The sequence below is a fragment of the Indicator indicator genome, chromosome 7 (genome assembly GCF_027791375.1).
Source record: "Indicator indicator isolate 239-I01 chromosome 7, UM_Iind_1.1, whole genome shotgun sequence".
Classification (NCBI taxonomy): domain Eukaryota; kingdom Metazoa; phylum Chordata; class Aves; order Piciformes; family Indicatoridae; genus Indicator; species Indicator indicator.
In genome coordinates, this window is record NC_072016.1 from 14,751,286 (window position 1) to 14,778,827 (window position 27,542).

The 27,542-nt window shown below is 36.7% G+C and overlaps 1 protein-coding gene across 2 annotated transcripts; it reads right to left on the reverse strand.

Moving 5' to 3' along the window:
• Positions 1-2,244: 2,244 nt before the first annotated feature.
• Positions 2,245-27,542, reverse strand: LOC128967891 (protein FRA10AC1). 2 transcript variants are annotated; one of them, XM_054382162.1, is made up of 14 exons: positions 27,500-27,542; positions 22,492-22,568; positions 20,278-20,370; positions 20,147-20,192; positions 18,289-18,365; positions 16,326-16,409; positions 15,762-15,846; positions 10,442-10,487; positions 7,645-7,758; positions 6,658-6,700; positions 5,170-5,294; positions 4,502-4,540; positions 3,298-3,382; positions 2,245-2,859 (listed from the first exon to the last, which is right to left on the reverse strand). In XM_054382162.1, exons 1-14 carry the CDS (start codon positions 27,530-27,532, stop codon positions 2,817-2,819), a joined length of 990 nt encoding a protein of 329 aa, XP_054238137.1. In that variant the 5' UTR covers positions 27,533-27,542; the 3' UTR covers positions 2,245-2,816. The 2 variants fall into 2 exon arrangements, with proteins under 2 accessions (XP_054238137.1, XP_054238138.1); XM_054382163.1 differs by lacking the exon at positions 20,278-20,370.

Genomic DNA, 27,542 nt, shown 5'->3' on the forward strand with positions numbered 1-27,542 from the left:
TAAAAACTGGAAAACTAAAAGAAAAAATGTGCAAAATGGTATAACTGTACACTCTAGATGTTTTTTCATGTCACGATTTATACATAGGACTTTTATCAAAACATGCAACTTCTGCACACTGTCCACAAAAAATATAAATAAATTTTGACAGATCTTATATGAAATTACTGAATGAAAATCAAACATGTACAATTCAAAGAAAAAAAAGTGATTTTCATAGCTTATATGGTTAGATTTTTATACGTATTTCTTTAATCTGAAATCGTCCTTTCTTTCATTCTCAATACTACATAAAGTTCTAGTGTCAACATCTTCACTCTAGGAATGCTCAACACAATTATGTGGCTCACATCTTTAAAAAGCAGGTCCATGGTACAATATTTTTTTCAAAACTACTAATGACAAATCTGTAAATTGTAGCCACAGCTCAGAGAAGCCACTCTTGCCCATAGGCACATGGCTCTGCTCACAGTTCCTAAACCTATCACTGTAAACATGTAAAAAGGCAGACTGTAAACATCATACTTTGCATACAAGTTTACTAAGATAGGATCTACAAAGGCATTTTCAAAGGCTCATGTACTTCCAATGCACCTTTTTTTTAAAATATGCAGTAAATTACTTGAAAATCAACAAACTGGCACCAATTTAATCTTGGGAGGGAGAGGACTGCAGAAGCAGAGCACATCAGAATTCACATTACCTCCCCTTCTACAACCAAGATGACAGACTGCACACAAATTAGCTCTTCAAGAACAACAATCTCCCTACCAAAACTTTCTGTTCTTGAAGAATGACAGATCTGCTCTACACCTTCTACTCAGGTCACAAGAAGTTAGTTTCTCCTGCAGATGAAGGAAGGAAAATGGCTAGTATATTATGCATGGATCTGAGAATTCTCTGGAACCACTTTCAAATCTAAGAGGAGATGGCTGTCAAATGCAACACCTGCAACAACAAAGTCTGACACACAGAGTCAATCCTGCCACCTTTCTTCCCCCTCTAACAAAAGCAGACTCAACATCATCCCCTCAACATCAACAGAGAAGGGGGAATGACTGAATGGTTTGCTATATTGTATACCTTCCTCAGAATGTTCTACAAACACAATGTACAGCTATCACCCATGATTAAAGGAATCCACCAAAAATATCCCATTTATTGCATCTTTATAAATGGGCCAAGTATTTTATGCAAACTAAGTTATGACATAAAACTGGGTATCTTCTGCATTAAATGCAGATATTAAAGCTATTTCAAGGTTGTCTAATCACATAATTTTATTCAAACTGTATTAAATCATGTATTTAATATGTATAGTATTTCATAACTTTATTTTGAAGACTCAAATAGTAGTTAGTTATCTAGAACACATAATATACAGTACTTGAAGCAAGGAATATAGCAACACATTTGGCAAAATGCCCCTTTGGGCAAGTTGCATACATGTAAGCAGATTGCTGCAGATGGGATTGGACTCTCAACCAAGCTTGCAAGATGACAGAGAATTAACCTTTAAATCCACCTTCTTACTTAAAGGAGCCTTCACACAAGGCTACATTTCTTTCTTACTCAAGTACATCCTAAATATGTTCTTGTACTGTCATCTGTTTAAAATGTAATTATGTTAAGTAATACTTGTAAATAGAATTCTCAACTTACTGAGTGCATATAAAATGTTCATAAATACACTGCAATCATCTCTGCTATTATGTTTTCCACATGAAACACTTACTATAAACACTTTCTCTCTATATATATATAGTGGGACTTAGTTATCAAAAATATTTTATATATTAACTTTCCTCAGATTAACACAAAACTTTAATTAAGAAGAGAAAGGTTGGTTTTTATATCCAAAGTAATTTTCACCCAACAAAGAAAATAGCTGCTCTAATTATGCACGTGCAGATTGTTTCTTTGGAAACACATAATACAGAACGTTTAAAGTTGTGTTGCAATTTAAAGAAGAAAAATAATCCAGTGAGTTTCTTAAGCAATATACATTCTTTACTTAGAATGTATTTACTTAGAATATTTAGAATTACACCTTAAAGAAGGATTAACGTTCAATTAATCTTAAGGAGATCAGAAACCATAGGTAATCTACAAGCCACATGTACAGAAAGCTGCACATTTTATTTTTTTACATCAAAAATGTCACCAACCAACAAGATTTTTATAAGTTGAATTATCAGTCACATCATATTATAACTAAAATTTAAAACAAAGTCACAACAAAATAAACTTTTCTTAAAAGTAGGGCAGACATTTCAGATAGAGTTTACTTAATTCACGGAAAAAAAACAACTGTACTTTTCCATTAACATTGGAAAATACTTGCAGAGACTAATACATGACCAATAGAGTTAAGGGTATTCACTCTTGTTTAATAAGTTAGAAATATGAATGTATTAAAATATATGGCTTTAAGCTAAGAACAGAATCTTCCAAAATGCCCCTTTACAAAAATCTGACAGTAACAGAAGTTTGGGAAAAACCAAAAAGCAGCCAACTTCCTTCATGTAATGTCAATAAACCATATTGTTTGTTTACATCTTGAGTGCTATTTATGTTTTTGCACTGAACTGAAAAAAGTATTTTTCTTATTTTATGAGTATACAGCCTATTACAACAAAAACCCAAAACATTTTTAGACCTGAAGCCTTCTACAAAGACAATCTACTGAGATGGTCCACATGTGTGACTATAGAAAAGGTATGCTAACAAAAAGAGACCTCCTTAATTATGACTGAATTTCCAGACTTTCACCTTCACAATTCATGAAGAAAATCAGCATACATAAATTTCACGTTTCAGAGAAACAAGTCTTGAAAATACTCATCAAACTCCTCCTCCCTGGAAAAAAAAAAAAAAAGGTCAAAGAAAGTTCTGCTTTGGATTTGTACTTAGGAGACAATCTTTGTATGAAAAAGATTTAGCAGACTTCTGGTTAGAATTTGTAGCTGGTATAGACCATCTTGACTTATTCCATACTTTCCAGTACCCTTTACATTCCCTGTCTTGTGCAACAGCAGTGAATTGACTGTTAGAAATTACTTCTAAGACAGTTAACAGCAGGGTAAAGTGTAAGACAGCAGTGGCATGGTAGTGATTTTACAAAGGTTTCTCCTCTCTAAATGTCTCTCTAAATTAGGTTCATTACATGGAAGGAGATCTGACATAATTTTTAAAGTGTCAGGGTATTCATAAAATCACTCAGGAAAGAAATCTCTGCCAATCTCTGATTGGACACATTGTGTTTTACTAGCTACAAATTCACTAGATCAAACTAACCGTGATTTTTCATCTGGTTCTTGTAGAGGACCTTTCCAAAAGTCAGCATCTGAAGGACCATCTTGTGCATCACTGTTATCTGAATCTGTTAACAAATTCAAACTGCTTATGAAACCGATTTTTTTAAATTAAAAAAAATAATTTATTTAGTGGAATAATGCCAGAAGAAATATTTTTGTAACCATAACAATAAAACAAACACTTTGTGTACAAAGTAAAAAACAAAAAGGTTTTCCATTATTATTTAATACAGCATTACACTCTTAGACTTCTATTTTGCCCAAAGATAACGATAATGTCAAAACCCTGATCTCAACCCAACAGCAGCATAGCAACTTGTTCCTAAAATTAAGGGTTTATAATTACAAACCCAGTTTCAACTCAATACATTAAATTAAATATTTACTTTATATAAATGACAACTTTTGTCAGTTGTAATTTATCAGCAAAATTTTCAGAAAGCATGGATTATTGCATATCCGTTTCATGTACGTATACAGAAGGAGCAAAAACAAAACACCCTCGTTATCAGAAATACACCTTGACCTAAAACCCCTGATCTTCCAGTAGAGCTTTCCTGACAAAACAGAGACTTGAGTCATAGCAAAACTACTTCAGGTCTTCCCGTAACAGTCTGGGAGCATGTATGTGCTTAGGACACTGCTAAAAACACACAGCACAGCAGAGCAATTGGTAACCAACCAACCTCTTCTAGACACTCTGCAGCAAGGATTGGCATGACCAAAAGGGCTTGCTTCATCAAAAAAATACTGGGGACTGGAATTATTGAGATACAGAGACAACCATGGCCTAAAGAATCACACAGACTCTGAGTGCATCCACTCACAAAAAATAGGTCACTGAGGTACTACAGGTTGTAACTGGAAAATACTTTAGTTAAAGCCTATCATTTATTTAAAATCTATTAATTATTTGAGTACATATTAGTATCATTCCCTGAAAGGAAATGTAGTTGTTATTTCTATTGGAAAAGTGCTTTCCTTACACAGCACAGATTTGCATATCTGGCCTCATTAAAAATTATTAAGAGTTAGCAGTTATTAACAACTTACCTAACTTCGCACTCTCTACTCTTTTCTGGAACAACTGTCAGCAAATAAAATTAAGTCCAATGACAAACAACCACGAAACAAAGCAATTTATTACAAACCCATGAAATGCAGTAGAAATTAAAATAATTTACCTTTATCAGAATTATCTGAATCTTCTGAAGAAGTCTGATCTGAAAAGAAACATCATTTAAAAAACAGTAAGCTTATCTTGGTTTTATCTATCATCTTAAATTGTTTACAAGTATATTTCTAGCACAATGTATTATGCATGAACATGTGCACGTGCACACATACACCGTGTATTCACAGAAAGCAAGCAAACACTGAAGTAAAAATAACTCCTACTTTTGCATGAGTTTAAAGGTTACCAGTTTAAGCTCAACTATGTTATCCTAAGATTTATGGTGTAAAAAGGTTATCTAACACTTCCAAAAGGCTTTCAACCCCAAAGCCTCAAGGAATTAAATACTTCATGACTCTTTCTGGTAAGCAATGTCTAACTCTTGGTCAATCTCTTACTGAATACTCTTGTAATGAGTATTTTTCAAAAGTCTCTCCCTTTCCTCCCTTTCTCTAAAATACAAGATTTTTTTTCCCCTCCAAATATATTTATTTTATGCAGCTAGGAAATTTTACTAAGAAAGCTATCTTTTTTTACCCCATTACACAGACAAGAAAGTTACGTATCTGTATTTATACGTAGTCGTATTTCTGTATTTATACATGTAGTTACAGTAAAACAGAGATTCAGCTAACATTTGAGTATTTTAGTATTTGAAGATCTGAAGTTTTAATTTACCTTTATGAATCTTCTTTTTTGACTTATGTTTTGCTGAACAAGATAATTTTGTCTTCTTAGTTTTTGGCTCTTTAGAGGTCAGTACAGCTGTGCCTTTTTTCTTGCGTGCTTTGACTTCTTTCCTCCTTTAAATAAAACAATGACTATACACCTCTATTGGATGCACTTCTCAAGCAACAGTAAATCTTGAGTATTTAATTCAAACAGCTGCATTTTTTTCTGAAACTTATCACTAGTTAAACTGAAAAATTTAATTCAGTTGCAATGCAAAGTGCTATAGACAAAGGACTGGAAATACTAATGCTGCTAAAATGACACCGATATAGGAATAAAACCAGTGAACTGGCAAGCAGAGATTAAATATAGAAAAGAAATTTACAACATGCCAAATACTTATTTATACTTAAATATTATTTTTTCTTTTAGAAAACAGTTTCATACGTAAGTAACGAGGAGAAGAAACTTAGTACAAGTTTTTAAATTATTTTCATAGTTGATAGCAACAAAACCGGAGGTAGAAGAACCTCAAGTCTAAGAATCTCCTGCAGACCAACAACTCATGCATTTTATTTTCCACATTACTTATAAAGGCTATGTATGAACACAGGCTAACTTTTTCCTACTTCTTTGCACAAAGTCGTCACTAAAACTGTTTCAAAGTACTTATTACTCTGCAGTTGATAAAGAGGAAATGGTTTACCATACTTACCACGCTTATTTTGAATTTAAGTGGGCTTACAATTGTGGTTCCAAAAAGAAGTAAGACAAACAGAACTAATCTCAATTAGTTCTCCTTCTTAATTTATGCCTACACAGTGCTTTAATGTAATTGAATACGAATTAACTTGTTTAATGGATTAATTAACTACCTCAGATACATCCACTAGACACGTTTGATTTGTGTTACTTTAAAAAATAAATCGTCATTTCATACGCTATTCAAATAATTGTACTGGTTAATTACTGAGCTGTACAACCAAATTAATGCCACATTGTTTCAGAGAATCATAAAATCTAAGTAACAACAGCTGTGGAATTCAGTAAGATTGTATAAAAAATTATAAAAATCAAATCAAATCTCAGTGCACACAACTTACAGGTTCAAAATCCGCTAATTTTCTCTCCTTTTAGTAAGTGATTCTCAAAGAACAAACACTTGAATTCAAAATTTCAAAGCACAGTCAATTGATAGCAGTAAACCCACTATTTTTAAGAAAAGGAAAAGCATTCCAACTCTTAAACACAGCAAGAGGGAAAACAGAAGAGTATTTAGCACAGACTTTCAGAGAAGAAAAAATAATAATTGGTCTGAAATTAAGCAAAGCAAACTTTTTTGGGTGTTGGGATGGGATTCTTCCAGTTTGAGAGGTTTTGTACTTTCAGTAACACCCAAGTCTGAACTTTCTAATAATGTAGCTTCCTATTTGTTGTTTATTATAACTGTAATTCATCAATAATTCAGCCTTCAACTTCAGCCACCATTCATACCGGTGATGAAAGTTTAGTTTGTAGGAACATTCCGGACATAGTCCTGAAAAAAAGAGAGAATGAAAACATTACACTCATGTGTATCTGACAAGCACAATTCACAAAACTTAGTGATACATATATAAACTACATAGAACACCATCTTCCAGTTTCAGTAGCTTTTCCTTCAAAACAAAGGTTACAAAGTAATTGCAGCCAAGGTTGAGAAAAACATCAGGAAAAAGCCTCCAGTACAAACCGAGATTTTATACTAAATGTGGAGGAAGATCACAGGTTTAGCAAGAATTCATCAGAAACTATCAGTGCTTATCAGATACAGATATGCCATTTTATGGATCTTTGTGGACAGATCAAATTATTCTACAGTTACAGCAAAGACCTGCAAGTCTCTTAGAGCTTTGCCAGTGACAAATGGAGTGTCTTATGTACAAAAGTAAAAAACACATTAGCTTGTTTTACACAGAGTTACTGTGATAAGTTTAATTATCTGATTAGCATACCAAAACGTACACCATAATGAATAAGAAAATCCCAAGAAAGAAGACTGGAAAAGGAAGTGATTTAATTAAATTTAGGATTTTTGGAAGAAAATGTAGGTATTCAAAATCAAATGAGTAGAGCTGAAGGTATTGGAGAGTCATCTGATCCAAAGCCCTAAGGAGTCCCCAGCCATATAACTCATTAAACAGTGAGACTGATGAAACCCTCCTTTCAGTGTAGTCCATTAAAACTGTGTTTGTATTATTCTAACTTTATGACACCACCAATTACATAGCATGAATTGCTCAACTTGTAACAGCTTTGTCATATGTAATGATAGTAGCCATGCTCTCTAAATCAGACTATCATACTACATGTAATTAATGAAATTATCTCATTTTTCAATTTGTATGAACTGATATCATTACCACTGGGGTCTCACTCAATAGCTTTTAAAGCACAAGGTAGTTTTCTTTAAGTGTACATATCCTTGAAGGGCTGACTTACTCAATTTCACAAGTGCATTCCTTTTTTCACCATGTTCTAAGTAGCCAAAATTCACCTCCCAGCTCTTCAGGCCTTCTTTCTCATCACACTGCTTATTTCCACAGGAAAACTGACCTTTAAAGAGATCAAAACCAGCAAACTGTGGTTCAATGATTAACATGCATATGTTTGGGGTTGTTATGCCCAGTTTTGCTCAGATTTTGGTTTGCATTTCCTGCAAATAAAGACGCCCAAATCTAAAAGTAACATCTAATTTGAGGCAAAAAACCCCAACAGATAGCAACAAAGTAATCAATCATACTTGTCTAATGTTGTATATTTGCAATGAAAGAACATAACTTGAATTGTGTTTTACCATGTATGGATGAAGGTATATGTCATGAAGTAGTAAGCCTTATACTGGACTCTGAAGAAATGAATGTCACTAGGATGCATTCTATAACTTAAATGATTACTTAGCAGAGGCTTATGGATCAGGAGGAGCAATTCAGATATTCATCTTTGATGACATCAAACTATTCAAAGCATCAGGTACATACATTACAATACCCATCTTCTTATTACCTTACTAGTTCACCTGATATACTGGACACAATTTTTAAAAATTCTAATTACCTTCCATAAACTTTTTAATAAAGGAAAGGAAATCCAATTCAATGAGAAACTACGCAACAGCTTTAAAAGCTTAATTGGGTTCATTATGTTAAATACAATACTAATCTGAAAAGAATTTGCACATAGTCAATGTTGTTTACACAACTGGGTTCCCAATATTAAAATAATAAAGATATATACGTTCCCTTTGTAGAAGGCTAATTTGTATGGAGAGTTGGTGGTAAGGACGTGTGTTAATAGGCTCACAAGGACTGTGGTGAACGATTAACCTCAGAGTATTCTGCTTAAGCTGCTAACTAACAGATTGGCAGTGTCCTCAGATATTTCAGTTCTGCAATGTAAAACCACTTGCAATGCTAACATTTCAGGAAAAAAAAACACAAACACAAAACTGAAAACCAAACCAAACCAAAAAAAAATACCCACAAAACAACCCAGAGCTCTCATTACAAAAAAAAAGTTTCAAATTAATGTATGTTCACCCCTATGTAAAGGTATGGCTTTCAGGACCCATTTTCATCAGGAAGAGTTTATATCCATTACAAAGAAGTAACATTGCAGCACAGCCTTCTGGTGTGTCAGGGACTCCTCTCATTTTTCTATCATCAGCAAACTTGCTTTGGGTATGCTCTGTCCCTTCATTCAGGTTGTTGATGAAGATGTTGAACAAGACTGGACATCGTATGACCCCTGGGGAACACCACTAGCCACAAGTCTCCAACCAGACTCTGCACCACTGATCACAACCCTCTGAGCTCTGTCATTCAGCTAGTTCACAATCCACCTCACTGTCCACTCATGTAACCCACGCTTCCTAATCTAAAGACGTCACAAGAGAGCGTCAAAAGCATTGCTGAAGTTGAGGTAGACAACACATCACGGCTCTCTCCTCATCTACCCAACCAGTCATGCCATTGTAGAAGGCTATCAGACTGGTCAAGCACTTACAGCTAGTAATACAAGCAACCTCTTCTTTTACCCATCCTGTTTTTCTCAGTGACCTTACAAAGATAGACATTGAAAGCAACCAAATGTGAGTAACCCATTCTTCTATTCCCTTCTTAACACACTCCAAACCACAGCAGTAGTTCTCACCACCACTACCATTGTCACAGTTAAACTAAGCACATGCTCTCTCTTTTTAAATGTGAATTGTCAGACAGTAAGGTATTAATGCTTATTACATTTGATCAAAGCACTTTATGTTACCGATTTGTACTTTAAAATAGGAAAGGCAAACTAAAGACAATAAATATTCACTGTACTTGAAAACAGCATGGAAAGCAGTGCTAAGGTTGGGTTCTTGCTCCCCTTAGTGGCGAACCATTTCGCAATTCATGTTCCAATTGAATGCCTCCCATTAGGATTTCACTCAAAAGCCTAAAACGTGTAATTTTGCACTTTATCACATATTTTTAAATATGAAGTATCAGATATTAAAAGTACAATGTGGCTGTAAATTATTTTTCCCCATGAGGACATAATAGTTCATAAATTACTCATTTCTCATTTAGTTTTAATTATCTTCTTAAACCAGCCAATAAAGCATATAATTATATCAGATGTAACTGTCTGTTAATATAATCTCCAGTGCTGTATGCAATGTATGACTACAACTACCTTTAGGAGCCTTTAATTCTCACAGATTAAAAAACTCCATCTTTAATGTTCATATTTCCTCCTATGAGAAGATATATATTTAAAATGAGTGTATTTCTAACCTTTTAAAGACATTATAATAACAGAGCTGTTTATTCTGATCAGCTGTATCACTCCATGCAATTTTCTTGCATATGCATGCATGACTTCTGAAAACCATATATGTACATGAACACTACCCACAGGAACAGCAATACATTAACCTAATTTCCTTGCTTGCTCAGCTACTTGAAAGAGTTAATGTGCCATGGAAAAAGGCCATGGAACGGGGCCCACTGTGCAAGGTCCCAATAACACATTAGTAAGAACTCTCAGAAGCAGAATAGCAGCCAGAATAATCTAGTGATTTAGAAACGGGATTTGGACTTACGACAAATGATTCTCACTGAAATTTTTCAAAATCAATTTATTGTCCATTACTATCTGATAAACTTATTGGTATTGTATAATACTGTCTAACAAAATTAAGTCAAAACACAGCAAGAAAAGTATAAACATAATATAGAATGAAAGACAGCATTACCTTTTCCTGAAATTACTTCTTTCTCGTGTCGCCATCTAAATCCAAACTGTTACGATAAGAACCAAAATTAAGTTGTGAATAGTGAACACATTCAGTAATGTAAAGACTCGTTTCAGCTGATGGATGCTCTGCACGTGGTTCATCCATTCAATTGTTGCTAGTAAAATTTATCTGTTAATTAAACATATCTCTCTGCTTGTCAAAAGGATTCCAATTTATGCATGCACTTCAAATTCTAGTAGATGATGTTTAGTACTGAACAGCAACTTCCTGAAAGGCTTCATAGCCAGTAGAACAAATACGACATCAGGACAAACTGACTTCACTACATACTTCATTGAAATCTTGTCTACATTAAAATCTGAGGAGACCACTGGAATACTGAAAAGTCTTATTAGCACATATTGACAGATCACCACTTTACACCCTAAAGACTAAGACAACCCCCCCCTCCAAAACACAAAAAAACAATGAAGTTGTATTTCTCTCTACACTGCCTAGAAACTTCGCATGTACATAACCCATCTATTTTTGTTTTCCAGTAGAATCTGGTTCATACTCTCAAAATGGCAAGTAACCAAGTGAAAATACTGAAGATAGAAGGGAATGAGAACAGCCCGGGGAAAACAATTTTATTTTCACTAACAAGTATAAACAGAGGATAAAATTCAGAGGTATACATCTTATTCAAAAAGCACTTTCTTGTATTTCATTTAAAAATCATGAACACAAGGATGACAATGAGATAAAATCGCTGCTCTGTAAGCAGAGCACAGAAGATTCTAGAGTTTCATGTTAAAAGATGGGGAAGGAAGAAGGGGAAGAACGGTTACAATAATCAAAGAGGTATAAAAATGGCTGCAAAGTCCATCTTTGGCACCTGAGTTCCAAAGCATCCATTGAGATAAATACTAACCTTTTCTTGGTGCACTTAAACTGAATCCACACAAATGTGCATTTTGTAGACGCAGTGACATAAATTCTGTAACCTACTGGATTGATTTTCAGTATTTTTAATCTAATTTTAAACACTGTATGTAAGTACAGGTATCTATTGGTGGGCGGACTTTGATATAGTTGATTTTTAAAAGAAACCATAATAATTCTTTATCTGAAAGGCAACAGCATGGAGTTCTCATGCATGAAGTGGTATGAGGTTCAAAGAACATTAGAAAAACCATAGGAAAAAATTTTGCCATTTAAGAATGTGCCATACTCATATAAATGCTACGCACCTAAAGAACAAAACTGAAAAAAAAAAACATAGCACAAGCACATGTAGCCCAATGTTTTGTTTGCACTGATTTTCTCCAAGTCAATTTGTTACATAGATGTCTAAGAAAACTAAAAATTTGTATACGAACCGCATATTTGTCTCTTTAAATCTGTCCACTAACATTCACAGAAGATCATGATCTGCTGTCATACTGTGTACGATGATGGTTTGCTAAGACAGAATCAAGTTGTGCTTGGCCTACTCAACAAATCTGCAGTGTGGTCTAAAGTACTATGATGCCACTCACACCCCAATCAAACAAAAATTAATCAGTTGTTAAGAAAACACAAACTTTGATGAGCAGTTTAGTGAAAATGACATAAAATACATCTGTAAATGTGGAATACATTACGGAAACCAGTAATGGTAATTGTTTTTGCTCTTTTAATGGATATTTACTGGTTTACGGGGTATTCTAACTCTGAAAAGCTTGTGACAAATACAGCAAGCTTATGGTTAAACATCAACAATATTTTGGCACCAGTTTTGCACATTGTGCTACTGGCACTGAAGAGTAAAAAACAATTTATCTATCAGCACGTCTGCTTCTTCATACTCCATCCACCTGCTACTTCACTAATCATCAAGTTATCCATGCCCACTTTTGCTACTGAAGTAGATTTTTATTTCACAGCCCAAACTTGATTCAATAAAATATAAATAAGATTATATCCTTAGAGATTATTCCCACAATGATATCAAGAAAAATAAGCAACACAAAAGAAAGGAAGGAGTCATAACCACCTGTAGGTGGTCTAGGAAAAAAGTTGTCTTCATCTTCATTCAATTTTGTCATCATTTTTCCACCAACCTGTGGAAAATGACAGTGACCAAGGCTAAGAAGAAACAGTAGAATATAGAGCAAATATAGTTTAATTCCTCTAAGCTAAAATATCAGGAACAGATCATACTCTATAGGAAAACTGAAATTTAGGGTAGTAGAATAGAATAGTCAGCCTGCAATATTAAGGAATGCAAAAGCATCGTCAGCAGATAGCATCTATTCTAACTCTCCTTCTTTGTGAAATGAATTCAGCAAGATCCTAAAAGACCTATTTTTACAAGGAACAAGTAGAACAACTTTAATACAGATGCTTTACAAGAGTATCAAGTTACCAACTTAATGAGAAATTACAGTTTTAATAACCTGGAACAACATTTAATATCCACAAACAATAAAATTTCCAAATTAAGTATGGACTGCTTGTGCAATATGTATTGGCTGCAGCAACAACTGACACCTTTTTCAGAAAAAATATATAAATTTAGACAACACTGTGGGAAAATACCATATATATTTTAACTATTTTTATTTTTACAGAGAAGTTTCCAGGATGAAAAACAATGACAACAGCAAACATATTAACATTACCAAGTGGAAGACAAGTTGGCCTAGAAACCTAAAAATGATCTAGAAACATAAACAATTTAAAGTGTAAAATGTATTATGCTTAATGACCAGGTGTCAGATGGATTTCATTTCTTAGCAAACAGGAGACATTTGCAATCTGTTAAGCCACAAAACAAAGCACAGAGACAGCAAATAAGAACTTTTCTAGGAAAATAAACAACAAAAAGAACGTTTCTAGTCCAATGCATATCAAAGTAAAACTTACATGCAGGGCACTCACTGCATTGCAAAACTGACAACAGAACTAAACTATCTGACAGTACAGATGGACATTTGTCAGACTCAAAGCTGGCAGACAAGGTTCTGCACTAAAGGTTCCAAGACAACTTCGACCTAAAAAATTCTGTTCTAGAGAAAATGCAAGCAGGAACACAGCCATCACAAGCAGGAGCTGTCAAGAGTGTCTCTAAGTAGCCTCACACCAGAGGGTCATGCTGGCATTTCTCATTAGAAGGAAAAGATTGTATTTCCTAAACACACAACGGGAAGTGGGATCATGGGCCACAGGGTTCCATTTGCTTGCGCTGCCAGCAACTGAGGTGAGTGCATCTCTAAGGATAAGAGCACAGGGAGGTTATGCTAAGGGACCAGGAGACCCCAGACATGTGTGTCTGTGCATATGTGAACAAAATAACAAACCACAACAACCAGCTCTCGCCTTGGGAGTTCGTATGTCTTGGATTTGTTTGAACTTTCATTTTTAGCAAGGTGCTCTGCTTATTTCTTGGACTTCAAGAGAGCCTCTCTGATGAAACTGATCCTTATTATTATCCAGTACTTAGCAAAACAGTGCTTTTCCTCAGTAGAAAGTTCTAAATGAGATCTGAGCTACAATCTCTACGCTGAGGTCTTCCGATGAACTAACTGGTTAAAAGATTTTGGCTAGTTGCAAAACAATTAGCAGTTGTGGAAAGAGATGTATGCGTAACGTGCAAGTCTCAATCTATGCAATATATGTTTTAAAAACATCACAGAAAATTATCTTCAACTTTACTTTGACACCACCCAGCAGGGTACAGAAACATAAAATCACAGAACAGCTTGGGCTGGAAGAGATCTCAAAAGATCATCTGGTCCAATCCTTTGTGGGAAAAGGAGCCTAAGTGAGATTACCTAGCACCCTATGCAACCACATCTTGAAAGCCTCCAGCAAAGCAGACTCTACCATGTCACTGGGGAGGTTGTTCCAGTGACTGAATGTTCTCACTGTTATAATTTTCTTTCTTATATCAAGATGAAACATCATCATACCAAGCATCAATAACAGCTGAGAAGCTGGTTACCTACCCTGCACTTCTCATAGCACCAGCACTGCAAAACGAAAAGCACAAGGGGCTAAAGATATCCAACTTCCAGTTTCTGGAAATGCAGAAAATAATCAAGGCAGGAAAAAACTGAAAGCACAGACAGTGTTCCACTGGTGTGAATGGGATCAGCTACCTACTCCTGACTTCAAGATAAAAACTGTATTGACATACTACTGTATCAAACATGGGCATGGATAAATCAATACTTGAGAAAAATCTCAGTTTTGCTATTTATTTTAAATAATTTCTAAGACAGGATTGTTTTGCAAAGAAGATAGCAAACATGTTGAAGCTTAGCCCAGTAGCAGAAGAAACAAAATCTGTAAGTATGTTCAAAGGAAAATCAGTTGAGGAAGCAGAGTAGTGATTGAGAGATATGAAACTGCTATAGGAAAATAAAACAAAATTTGCTCAAAAAAAAGAAAAAAAAGAAGGGAAGACATCCTCAGCATTTTACTTTTTGTTAATTTTAATTTAATTTTTGCATTTTTCTGTTTGAATTTTCTTTAGAAGACTGTCATCTTTTCTGCCTAATATTAGAGTATAAGGCCAGACTTTGCAAATATGTACTGGTGAATCTAAGGTTCAATACTATAAATAGTCTCCAAGAACTTTATATAGACATGTTTGCAGGGCTGGCTTGTTACTATGTACTAACAACATTAAGACACATCTGAGTTCAGCAACACTCCTTTTGACTAAGAGGTTAGTCAGTCTAAACCTTGGAAATTACAAAGGCTGTTCTGGTTAACAAGAAAAACTAGTGCAGGAACTGGGCTGTTTCTCTTAAGTAATTCTATTTATTTAAAATGAACATACAAATCCTGTTTCTATAAACAAAACAACAAAAAAAGTATAATCAGCCAAAGACTGTTTTATAATAGACATTTCCAAAATTGTTTCTGCCAGCATTCAAGTACAAAACTCTTTCTTTGTAGATAAACATCCCTCCCCCACCTTTTATTTTTACAGTAACATTCCCAGGGATTTTTTAGGCTTCCTCTAGTGCTTCTCTGCAGGCAAACCTCTTTAGCCTTCTTTCCTTAACCTCTCTGCATTTTCTGCCTTTCTTACACACAATGTACCTCTTCATAAAACACCATCTGACAGAAATGGTCCTGTTCCCACAGAAGCACATTTCTGAGGCAGTGACAATGCCTGGATTCAAACTGCTGCTGCTTATTAAAAAACTTGACAAGTTCTCCAACTCTCTTGCTAGGGTAGGGGTACTAACATTCTGGTTTCACGACATATCCACAATCAGAAGGAATTTTTAAGAAGGGGACATACTTTAAAACCAAGATGTTCTACAATCATGAAACATACCTTATTCTCTTTGTATCTACTGAGATCTGCTATGCAGTATTCCTTGAACAATTTATCATAATACTTCTTTGCAAGCCTCTTCTCCCTGTAACAAAAGGTATTACTTTTTTAAATTACAGAACATGATACAAGCTATTTTACATTGTAATGACGTTAGCAAGACAAAGACGTCTTGTTTCATCTGAAGAACACAAATGGCAGTATAAATACACTCATTGAGCTAAGGAGTAATTTCCATAAATTGGGAAAATTACATCTAAAATACATCTACAGCACATATTAAACTGTATTTTTTCAAACTAGGCTCCCTTCAAAGTTTTCAGAACAGTCCATTTGGATCTCAGAGAATGCCCAAATATTTCTTAGTTATTTTCGTCACCAATTCATTTTACCACCGAGCAACATTACAATATGAAAGATCTCCTAAGGGTCTTTCATTTTTCAATGCAGCGAAGATCAAAGAATAATCATTAAGTATGCACAGTAACTCTTAATTATTAGGGAATACCACAGATTTAGTACAACTGATCTAAAAATAACGTGTTCTATAATAGTTCCAGGTACCAATTCATGTCTGCTTCATCATCTTCATTCCACAGGAATCTATGGTTTTCTCTAATGACATCAAGATCCGTCTTGTCGTTTGCTCTATAAAAGGACACACTTTTTTTTAGTACAATGAAACATTAAAATAAAAAGCCAGTCAAATTATGATTTGAAAAACCCAGTACTTGGTAAAGCCAGTGTTTCACAGTTGCGGTCCCCACCTCACTGTATAAAGGAAAATATTGCTATAGAATAAAACTATCAAACTATGCATTTCTGGCATACCTTTTCCCAAATGACAAATTCACAGTGGCAAAGCATAGAATGTTTTCAGCTGGAAGAGTTCTTTAAAGGTCACCTAATCTAACCTTCCTTCTCCAGGCTGAACCACCCCAACTCTCTCAGCCTTTATTTACAGGGGAGGTGTTCCCTCTGATCACTCTTCTGGCCCTCCTCTGGATTCACCCCAACAGGTTCATGTCTTTTTAGTGCTGAGGACTCCATGGCTGAACACAGAATTCCAGGTGATGTTTCACCAGAGCAGATTAAAGGAGCAGAACTGCCTCCCTCAGTCTGCTGGCCTTCCGGGCTGCAAGTGCACACTGTTGGTTCACGTACAGCTTTTCATTCAGCAGTACTCCTAACTCATTCTCTGCAGGGCTGCTCTCAATCCCGTCATCCCCCAGCCCGTATTGATACAGAGGTTTGCCCCGACCCAGGTGTAGGATCTTGCACTTGGCTTTATTGACCCTCATGAGGTTCCCACAGGCCCACTTCTTGAGTTTGTCCACATCCCTGTGAATCACATCCTGTCACTCTGGTGTGTCAATCACACCACTCATCTTAGTGCCATCTGTAAACTTGCACTTGATCCCACTATATCACTGATGAAGATGTTAGACAGCACTGGTGCCAGTATGTACCCCTGAGGAACACCAATTGCCATCAATCTCCATCTGGACATTGAGTCATTAAACACTATCCTCTGAATAGTTCACCCATCGAATCCATATCTCTACAATTTAGAGAGAAGGATGTTGTGGGGGACCATGACAAAGGCTTTACAGGCAGATGATATCCATAGCTCTTCCCTTGTCCACTGATATAGCCACTCCACCAGAGAAGGCCACTTGGTTGGTCAGGCAGGACCTGCCCTTGAAAAAGCCATGCTGGCTGTCTCACATTACCTCCCCGTTTCTCATGTGCCTTATCAGGGCTTCTAGGAGTTGCCTTGATTTTCCCAGTCACAGATGTGAGGCTGACAGTTCAGTAGGTCCCAGAGTCCTCCTTTCTACCCTTTTTAAAAATGAGTGCAATTTTTTCCAGTCACTAGGGACTTCACATAACTGCTGTAACTTTTAAAACATCATAGAGAGTGGCTTGGCAACTACATCAACCAATCGCTTCAGGACCCTGGAATGCATCTCATCAGAGATTTATGTTTGGTTAGGTTCCTCAGATGGTCACAAACCTCCTGCAGTCCCCAACTTTGGTCCCTGAGGGGAAAATGGCCACTGAAACTGTGGATGACTTGAACCTGTCTGAAAGTATGCTTTTTATACTTTTAATTGAAGACAGTAATGTTAGAAGGCTCTTACAGATAGCTCTCAAGGAGGTTATTATTCTGGACAATGGATAGCAATCCTGCACATTTCAAAAGTATTTCAAATTGTTATTTTGAAGGTACTGCAAGATATTTCTCAATGTACCTTGAATTAATGCTCACCTGTCATCTTTTCTTTTACATAACAAAACAAGAATAATTCAGCTCATGGCAAGTCCTTACATAAAAGTATGTAAGGAGGCAAATCTGTGTTTTGGATATTTACAATGACTGTAGCTACCATCTGTAACCAAAATAATTAGTAATTTGATATATAACCACATCCCTCTCTCCCCAAAATCTTCATATGTATTTAATGGATTTATATAACATGGAAATTTTGAGAGCATGAAAGGACAGATAGCTAATAGTTCTTACCCAGAACGTCGGAAATCCTCAATTTTGCCACCATAGTATAAAATGTAGTCATTCACAAACTTTTTATGTCTTTCATACTTAATAAAGCAATTAAGGATGGGTTCAGAACTTCTTTTACCATAGGTAAAAACAAACAAAAAGGAAAACCAAAAAGCTTTTCATACACTTAACAGAAAGTTGGGGTTTTTTTCTTAAAAATAGTTCAGAAATTTCCAGAAATGAAGGAATTAATATGCAATTTTTTCTTAATAATCTCTCATAAAAGTTACTTTCCAAATATAGGAATTCAAGGCAATTTCATCTATCTTTAAACTTCCTTCAGCTGTCAGACCTTTACAGAATTGTCTTCCTTTATCAAAGATGCTCTGTACACATACACCTAGAAATTGGTTTCGTTTTTTCAGCTGTTTAGACAGCAGCTTCTTAGAACTGCAGTTTCGGCAGGTTTGCATTTCTGTATTATAGTCTGGCTACTAAAGTGGAACAATTTAGTATGTTTTTTAGAAGCTATCTGCTTTAGTTTGGAAAAGAAAAATCAAGGAAAAATATGTCATGCTTTTTTAGAACATTTCAGCCTCACAGATATGATCTGAAACACATTTTGTGCCACAATTTGAGAAATAGAATGTAATTACTTAATCAGAAAATAAGTGTCTTCACAAACAAAAACACTATATATGGCTATTACAATATTTTCAATATATCTATATGGTGTTTCTGAAGCAATAAATTATGAAATAAATTATATTCTGGTATATATCCTGCCAATTACCACATCAGTGTGAATAATTTGTATCAGTCTACTATTCTGACATTTTTATTGAGAAAACATTTCATTTTCCAAATGCCCCTCAAAAGTTAATTTGACCTCAGTTTGTGTCTTTTTTATTTTTTTTTTTATTTCCATCACAAATGGAAGGAAGAGAGATGCACTGGCACAATGTATTATTTTGTGCTGCCATTTGAGTAACAAGGCATTAAAATTGTGTAACAGTAAAAAGTTTAAAGAAACCACCAAAAAAACATTAGTAAAAACTAATATAAGTATTTACACAATGAGTTTTGTGGTCATTCTACAATATGCGGCCTTTTCTGTGGCTAATGACATTCTACTATGTCAACAGGACTGATTAAGATATGTCCCCTTTACAGGCATATGATTTATGTAGTGTCTGGACAAATTCTAAGCAGGCTAAGAGATGTTAATTTCTGGAGTCTTGACTTTCCTAGTTATTAATTGCTACTGATGAAGAACAGCTACCTAAGCAAACAAGGAACTGATATACTCAGTCAAAACACATAATGAGTGCAATAGGTGAAAACTAAACAAAAGGTGAAAGGCTGTAATCTAAATAAGGGAGTAGTTACAAATTACGCATGAAATACAATTAAGAGATTTTAAAAATCCATCAAAATAAAACTGCACATCACATTAAATAGGCTTACATTAGAACATCTAGTAAGATAAGGTTGTTTTGAATATACTTTTGAATTAACTTAAGCATTCTTAAGTTTCCAGTAGAAATGTATTTGTCCACAGATAACAGTAGGCTTATATAGAGTTAGGTTCTGGATAAATTCAACTGAAAGAGCAAAGTGTCTCTGTGCCAGTCTAAAGAAAATCCACTGTATAATATTTTTGTCCCAAACAGGACAAATGGACATGTAGGGAGAATCTGGAAATGCCTCAACAGAGTAGAGGCATCTCAGCAAGAGAAAGAAGCTAATCTGAAGAACTGGCTCAGTATTTGGTGCTGCACTGTCAACTGCTGGGTCAACTGAAAAAATCCCAGTTATTTAACCATAACAGATAACTCGTGCCCCATCTTCTAAATAGAAAAATTACATAGAAGGATACAGCATCCATTGATATCAGATGAAATCTTCTTTTTCTTGCTTCTTCCCTGTTAATAACAAATAATGTTTCAGCTGAGGTTTTCTTAACATGAAGGGAAAAATGCCTCACAAAAACAAAATATAAAAAGATACCTATCCCATTCTTCAGCTGCGAATTGTCTGTGAACTACGCTGCCTTGTTTTGCCTTTTGAAATGGCTTTATCTGAAGGCCGTCTTCCTTTTTACTAAAGGTAGAGAAGGGAAAAGGAATAAATTAGTCAGGAACTTTTCAAAAGCAATACATTTTCCATATTCCAAACCTGACTAATAAAAACTGTTATATTGCTAGTATCTACAGGAATAAATTAAAACTTCAGAACTTAGCTCAGGCTTTATTTCATTTGCAGAATAAATTCAGAAAGGCTTTTGCTTACAGTTAGCATTTAGAGAAAATTGTTCAAAACAGTAAGCTGGAATGTTTACTTCTACAAATATTATCAATAGAGAACCACAATGAAAAACCCTGAAGTTTTGTCAGCTTCACTCTACATTTAAAGCCCTCTATAAATCTCAGCTATGCAACCAAGTAGGAACAGGAAGGGACAGTGTGTTCACTGAATAAGAGTCACTTCTATTAACCTTTTCCCATTCTTTCATAATAATGTCTCAATGCTTCATTAAACAGCTCCAGAGCTCTGCTTCTTGTAGTGTTATTACAACAAGATTTTTCCATAATTATCAGCTGGCAGAAAGAATAGCAGTCAGAAACCTGCATAAAGCAAGCCAGGGAATTTTATTTCTAGCTGTGAAATATAGGACTCTAGAAACTAAGGATAAGATTTACTCAAAAGGATTTGCAAGTACAAAATTCACATAAGGAGACTCCAGAGAACAGTGATATGGAGAAAACACTGCCTTCCTTACAGTGAAAATAAATATCATCATAGAGCAAGAAAAGGATATATGTGTATATACAGTGAACCCATGTAAGTCTTCCTGAGAATGAGCATGCCCAAAGAAGGGTAATGATGATCTCTCTAACTCCCTGAGAGGAGACTGGAGCCAGGTGGCAGTCAGTCCCTTCTCCCAAGGAACAAACAACAGGAGAAGAGAACACAACCTCAAGCTGTGCCAGGGGAGGTTTATGTTAGATATTAGGAAGATTTTTTTACCAAAAGGGTTGTCAAGTCCTGGACTAAGCTGCCCAGAGCAATGGTGGAGTCCCCATCCCAGAGGGGTTTCAAAGACACGTAGATGTGGTGCTGAGGGTCATGGTTTAGTGGTGACCTGGCAGTGCTAGGTTAACAGTTGGACTCAATGATCTTCAGAGTCTCTTCAAACCAAAACAATTCTATGATTCTATGATTTTTGAAAGGCTCCTTATGGTTTGCTGATATTCCCCTAGGAAGCGAAATGGTGTAATGTGTCACGGCCTTTTAAAGAAAATGAAAACTGAACAAAACCAGTCACTGTTTTAATAAAGAACAGCTATATTTATAAAATAAATGGAACAGTACAATGCCTGCTATTATTCCAATGATTAAAACATGACATCTTTCCCCAGAATGCAGTCAGACACTACAAAACCCATTTTTTCAATTTTACTCCAGAGGAAAATATGCAAGAGTCCTAGGAAAGTTTCCAAAAAGCCTTCTTAAATAAAGTCCAATGGCACAGTAAGGGAAAGACAGGAAAAGTAACAAAGATACATGCACAATGTAGGCAAAACATTCAGCACAACACAGAAAGTGTCAGAGGACTATGGTGCCACGGCAAACGAAACAAATAAGTAAAAAATCTTAATAATATAATGAAATCAGACTACAAAATTCAAGGTCATTAATTGTGTAAACCACTGAAAGAAACGGCAAAGATGATATCAAATAAGAGATGTGTAGTTACTTTTCAATGACTGAGTACAACACAATTCACCGATTTGTGGGTCTCTTCACAAAAACATGTAGCCTCAGTTCTTCACTTCCTTCAAGTGGGTGTTTTATATCTACAAAGCCTGCTACCACTCGGACATTTCTGCCTTGCTCTCTTAGCAGTTCCACGTCCTGATGGATCACAACGAACAGCACAGCCAAACCTCAGCAGCTGATACTAATGCTTGGAAAAACAAAAATCTCTGCTCCAAGAACTAAGGGGTATATAGACACCAAATAGGCGTGTCAGAATGCACTTTAATCAGCTGTCCCTGGGAGATGACATGCTTTGGTAAGCTTGACATGAGGAGATGCAGGAACCATAGAGAATGATTTTTCAAAAAACAGGACATTTTATATATCACAGCATAATCTTCTATACACAGGCCATTTGCAAAAAAATACATAATGCAAAGTGTTATTTCTGCACTACATTACCTTTTAGTCTTTTGCACAGTCTTCTCTCCATTCTCCTCATCACTAAAATCAGAATCATAGCCTCCACGGCCACGTGCCTGAAAATAATAGACAACACAGTCGATACACCTTCTAATGTCTTATAGACATGGCATAGCTAGAAACTGGTACTGTCCATCTTGCATAAAGAAAAGAAGAAAGAGAGATGGTAAGCAAGCAAGTGCAATTTTTCACGTCTAAACCAAAAAAAGTTCAAAACACAATGCAGAATATATCCAAACAACACAGGGCAAAGGAAGATACGGTCACTCTGTCAAAAGATTACTTTTGAAATAATGTAGATGCAGATGTCCTCTTTTTTAATCCTCACATAGATGCAGAAGACCAAAAGTATGTAGCTTCTCTGGGCTACATCAAGAGAAGTGTGGCCAGCAGGTCGAGGGAAGTAATTCTCCCAACTCTACACTGCTCTTGTGAGACCCCACCTGAAGTATTTTGTCCAGTTCTGGAGCCCCTATTACAAGAAAGGCAGACATACTGGAATGTGTCCAGAGAAGGGCCACAAGGATGATCAGAGGGCTGGAGAACCTCTCCTATGAAGACAGGCTGAGAGAGTTGTGGTTGTTCAGTCTGGAGAAGAGAAGGCTCTGAGAAGACCTTATTGTGGCTTTCCAGTATCTGAAGGGGGCCTACAAGAAAGCTGGAGAGGGTCTTTTTAGGATGGCGGGTAGTGATAGGACTAGGGGGAATGGATCCAAGCTAGAGGAGGGGAGATTTAGATTAGACATTAGGAAAAAGTTCTTTACCATAAGGGTGGTGAGACACTGGAACAGGTTGGCCAAAGAGCTGGTGAAAGCCCCATCCTGGAAGTTTCTAAGGCCGGGCTGGATGGGGTGCTGGGCAACCTGATCTAGTGGAAAGTGTCCCTGCCCATGGCAGGGGGGATGGAACTAGATATCCTTGAGGGCCCTTTCAACCCTGACAATTCTATGATTCTGTAAGTATCTTTGGTCTTTACTTTCAAACAAGTAAAAGGTGAGTATTCTCTTTCAGAGGGCTGGAGGACAGCAACTGATGTGCCTATATTATCACAGTATATCAGAGGTTGGAAGGGACCTCCAGAGATCATCAGGTCCAACCCCCCTGCCAGAGCAGGATCACTTAGGGTAGTCTGCACAGGAATGCATCCAGGTGGGTTTTGAAAGTCTCCAGAGAAGGAAGACTCCACAACCCCCCTGGGGAGCCTGTTCCAGTGCTCTGTCACCCTCACTGTAAAGAAGTTTCTCCTCATGTTGAGGCGAAATCTAATTATAAACAAACAACTATGAGAACAAAAGTTTCTTCAGTTGTGATATAGCATTTTAGATCATTAGATCTTTCACTGGTAGGTAGAAAGCTGATTGAAATAGTAACTAATTTACAAAATAACAATATGCCTGCAAAAATGTACCATTAAATCAGCACTTTCCTACCATTAAATGAATTTTTTTTTCCCCACACCCTTTGGGACTACAATGTCAAATTACTGCACACAGGAAAACCAAAATAGCCCATATCTTAATGCTATCAAACAGTCAAGCACTGACTGATGCCCAAATTTACCTCCTGCATTTTTTAAGGTACAGTTACATGTCCAATTCTTTCAGCAGAAATAATGGCTTATGTAGATTCCATCTCCTCTCCCTCACTCCTACTCTGGTGGCCTTTTTTTCAGTTGCTCAGTTACAGATGTGAAATTGCATGTTAACCAGATCAAACAACTCACCCAAGTTACAAAGGATCCTATCTGAAAAGATTACTTTAAGCCAGAAAAGTTAACAGACAGTTAATCCAGAGCCCCAGCAGATACACTAGCCAGCTGGAGGGGTAGCACAGGAAGAGAGCTGAGCTGAGAACTGCACAGAACAGCACTGGCACCAGAAAAAGGATTTACATAACTGTATTGTTTACACAACTGAGTTGAGAACAAGAGGGATGGTTATTCTACATCTGCATTGGGAAAGGTTTAACCCACACTTCCTAAATGCCTTGGTAATTCAGATTATGGATAAGAAAAGAAACTGGGTTAGAAAACCAGTATATCTGATTCAGCATTGTCCTGATGCGTACATTACCTACAATCATATTCCTCCTCAGACCAAAACCTGAGAAAAACAAAATCTGAAAAAAAAAGACAATTTCCTCCCAAAAATGCCATGCTGGACTACCAGTTGTATCCTCCACTGGTCTCAACAACTGGTGTCTATCATGCAGGGTATGTAAAACGCTGTCTTCTTGCACTGATGGTGAATCGACTTTAAAAAATTTATTAATAATGATAATATGAGCCTTTTTTCCTTGCTTTAATACTGTGATGTTCCTTTCACTCTTGAACTCTTCTGAAGAAGACATAGCTCTCATATACACATATATTTGAAGAAAAGCACACCAGAACTTTCTTATTTGCCTTCATGTTTTCCATTTCCCAGAAGACACAAAACTTATCAGTTACCAAAAAAAAAAAAAAAAAAATGTGCAGCAGATGTCTGTAATGTCTGGTGTAAGTAGGCTTCATGAACTGGCAAAAGAGCACCAATGGTGTGAAGTCCTCCCAGCACAGTCCCATTATAATCCACAGCTTAGATGACGGTTTCCTAGGTGGCCTGTCACTACTTTTTTTTTTAAATGAAGCTTATGCAGTCTTTTTAAAAGGCTGAATACTTTATGAGTGCACAAGCAAATGTAATTATATTTGGATGATGGTCCGCAGGAAAGAAGTAGACATATTCAATAATGAGCTCCAAACTGATTCTGGGAATGACTCAAAAAACAAAGATGCAAGAAAAGCTGTTCCAACAAAATCATACTGCAGGGCTCTCAGAAGATGGTAACTGCCTTTTATAAAGCCGTGGCTGTGAATATAACGGCAAGCATGGCTAAGGACTAGGTTTGGAGGAGGCTGCTCTTCTGACAGGAAAACTCTTAACAGCCTCAGCCTTTCTTCTGAATCACCAAAATCACTCAAAGATAAATTCAGAGTGAAAAAGGTACAACTCACAGCTCCTTCTTAGATGGCAACAATAAGACAGGCAGGTACTGTACTGAAGTTGTGTTTGACATCAGCACCTCCAACAGTGCTGGACAGCATTCCTGGAAACCAGGACTGAGTAATTACTGACCTGATGATGCCTTAGTATGATTCCAAGATGATTTGACTTTTAGGTAAACCATAAGAATGAAATCCATCAAGGAATATCATCCATAAATGAATCTTTACATTTTGAAAGGACAGTGTAAACGGACACCTGCTTAACGTGAAATTTTAAGCCTGATTCCTTCCCTTCTTCACAAAAAAATAGCCAAACAGCAGTTCAAGATAAGGAAACTGTCTTAAACCGTAGTGAAAGAGGGGCTAATACCAAAGCTTTGTGCCCATGGTAGTAGATTGTAAGAGGCTTGGATGTGCAAAATTATCAAAAAAGTTTAAAAAAAACTACTTTTACTATTTGATAAACCCTTTAATATAATCTTCACTTTGATGGAATTTGTCAGAACCTCAGAATGGTTTTAGTAAACCAGCACGGTAAATACCAAACATTACATCAAAACATGAACCTGAAAGCTACACGACTTGCATATATTTATGTTTTGCCTATTGCACTTTTTTTCCCCCAAACAACAAAACAAACTGAAACTACAAAACTAAACCAAGCTCCTATCTGGTTTCAGGTACATTTAAATTGCTGACATTTAAGTAATTTCCATATCTTGGATTAATTACTAGTAAAGCAACTGGAGACAGAACCAAGCCCACAAACTCTGGGCTTGTAACTGGCAACACAGTACATATACAAACACTGTGTACACAGCTGATGACAGATAGAGGAGATGTCAACAGTTCATGTCAGTATAGGATACTGCAACTCTGTAGCACTGCTTTTATGAGAAGTATTTGCATCTAGAAAAGGAACCTCCTTTAATCCTCTCATCTGTGGTCAATGGACACTAGTGAAATGGACACGTTATAGTTTATGTTGACTTCTGACCACAACATCCAGCTGACATAAAAAAGTCAGTTAAAAAAAAAAAAAAAAGGCAAACCAATACTATACACAAAAGCCCAACTCGTGGCTCCTGACCCCAACCCTAATCTTGCTAGTCTCCGCAAAAGTGTCACTCCCATCCTTCCCTTTCCCCTTTATCTGTCCGGCACACAGGTCTGTGATCCTGTCTGCTCTCAGCTTACACGTGACCCAAAACAGGCCTGAGTGTTCAGCAAGGTTCAAACAACCTAGTCTGTGAGGGTCCGAAGGACAGACAGATCTAGAACTATGCCCACAGCACTACCCTATCTAGTTAAAGGGTGCCACGTAGAGGGTCAGCATGCTTCACTACAGAATGCTCTTCCCACCTTGATGCTATCTTTGAGGCTCTGCAACCCACACTTGGGGGGGAAAAAAACCTGAAAGCATGTACAGTTACAATTAAAATTAATTCTTCTTTATAAAACGAATTACAAGAAGCTTTTTTTTATACTGTACAGTGAACACTGCTAACAAAAAGAAAATACACCCACAAGATACTGCTCCTTTATTAAAGCTCCAAAACTACAAACAGAGAAGCAAGAGTAAAAGGTAGGTAACAGCAAGCCATGATAGTGAGGATTAGAGCTTTGTAGGGCTCCATGGAGAAAAATCACACCGAAAACCGGCCTGTGGGGGTTCGACACGACTTCCAATGCCGTTCTCATACCCTGAAAACCATCTAGCTTTGCCCTCGCCTGCTGCACGGCCCGCCCAGCCCGGACAGCCACCATCACTGCAGCCCTCGGCCGACCGCACGGTCCAGGCCGCGGGGTCCAGGCCATGGTCCCCGACTGCCCTCCTGCCGCGCTGGGAGGATGGCTCGACCTCTTCACCGCAATGGCACGATCTGGCCTCTCCGCCGGAGCTACGGAGGCCGCGGCCTTCATCCGCGGCCTGTCCACAGCGGTGCCTCCCGCCCCTGCCGGGCCCCTTCCTTCTGTCCCTCCCTCCCGGGCTTCACTCACGGCCGCAGAGAGTCTCAGCTGGTTGGGCACCATGGCGGCGGCC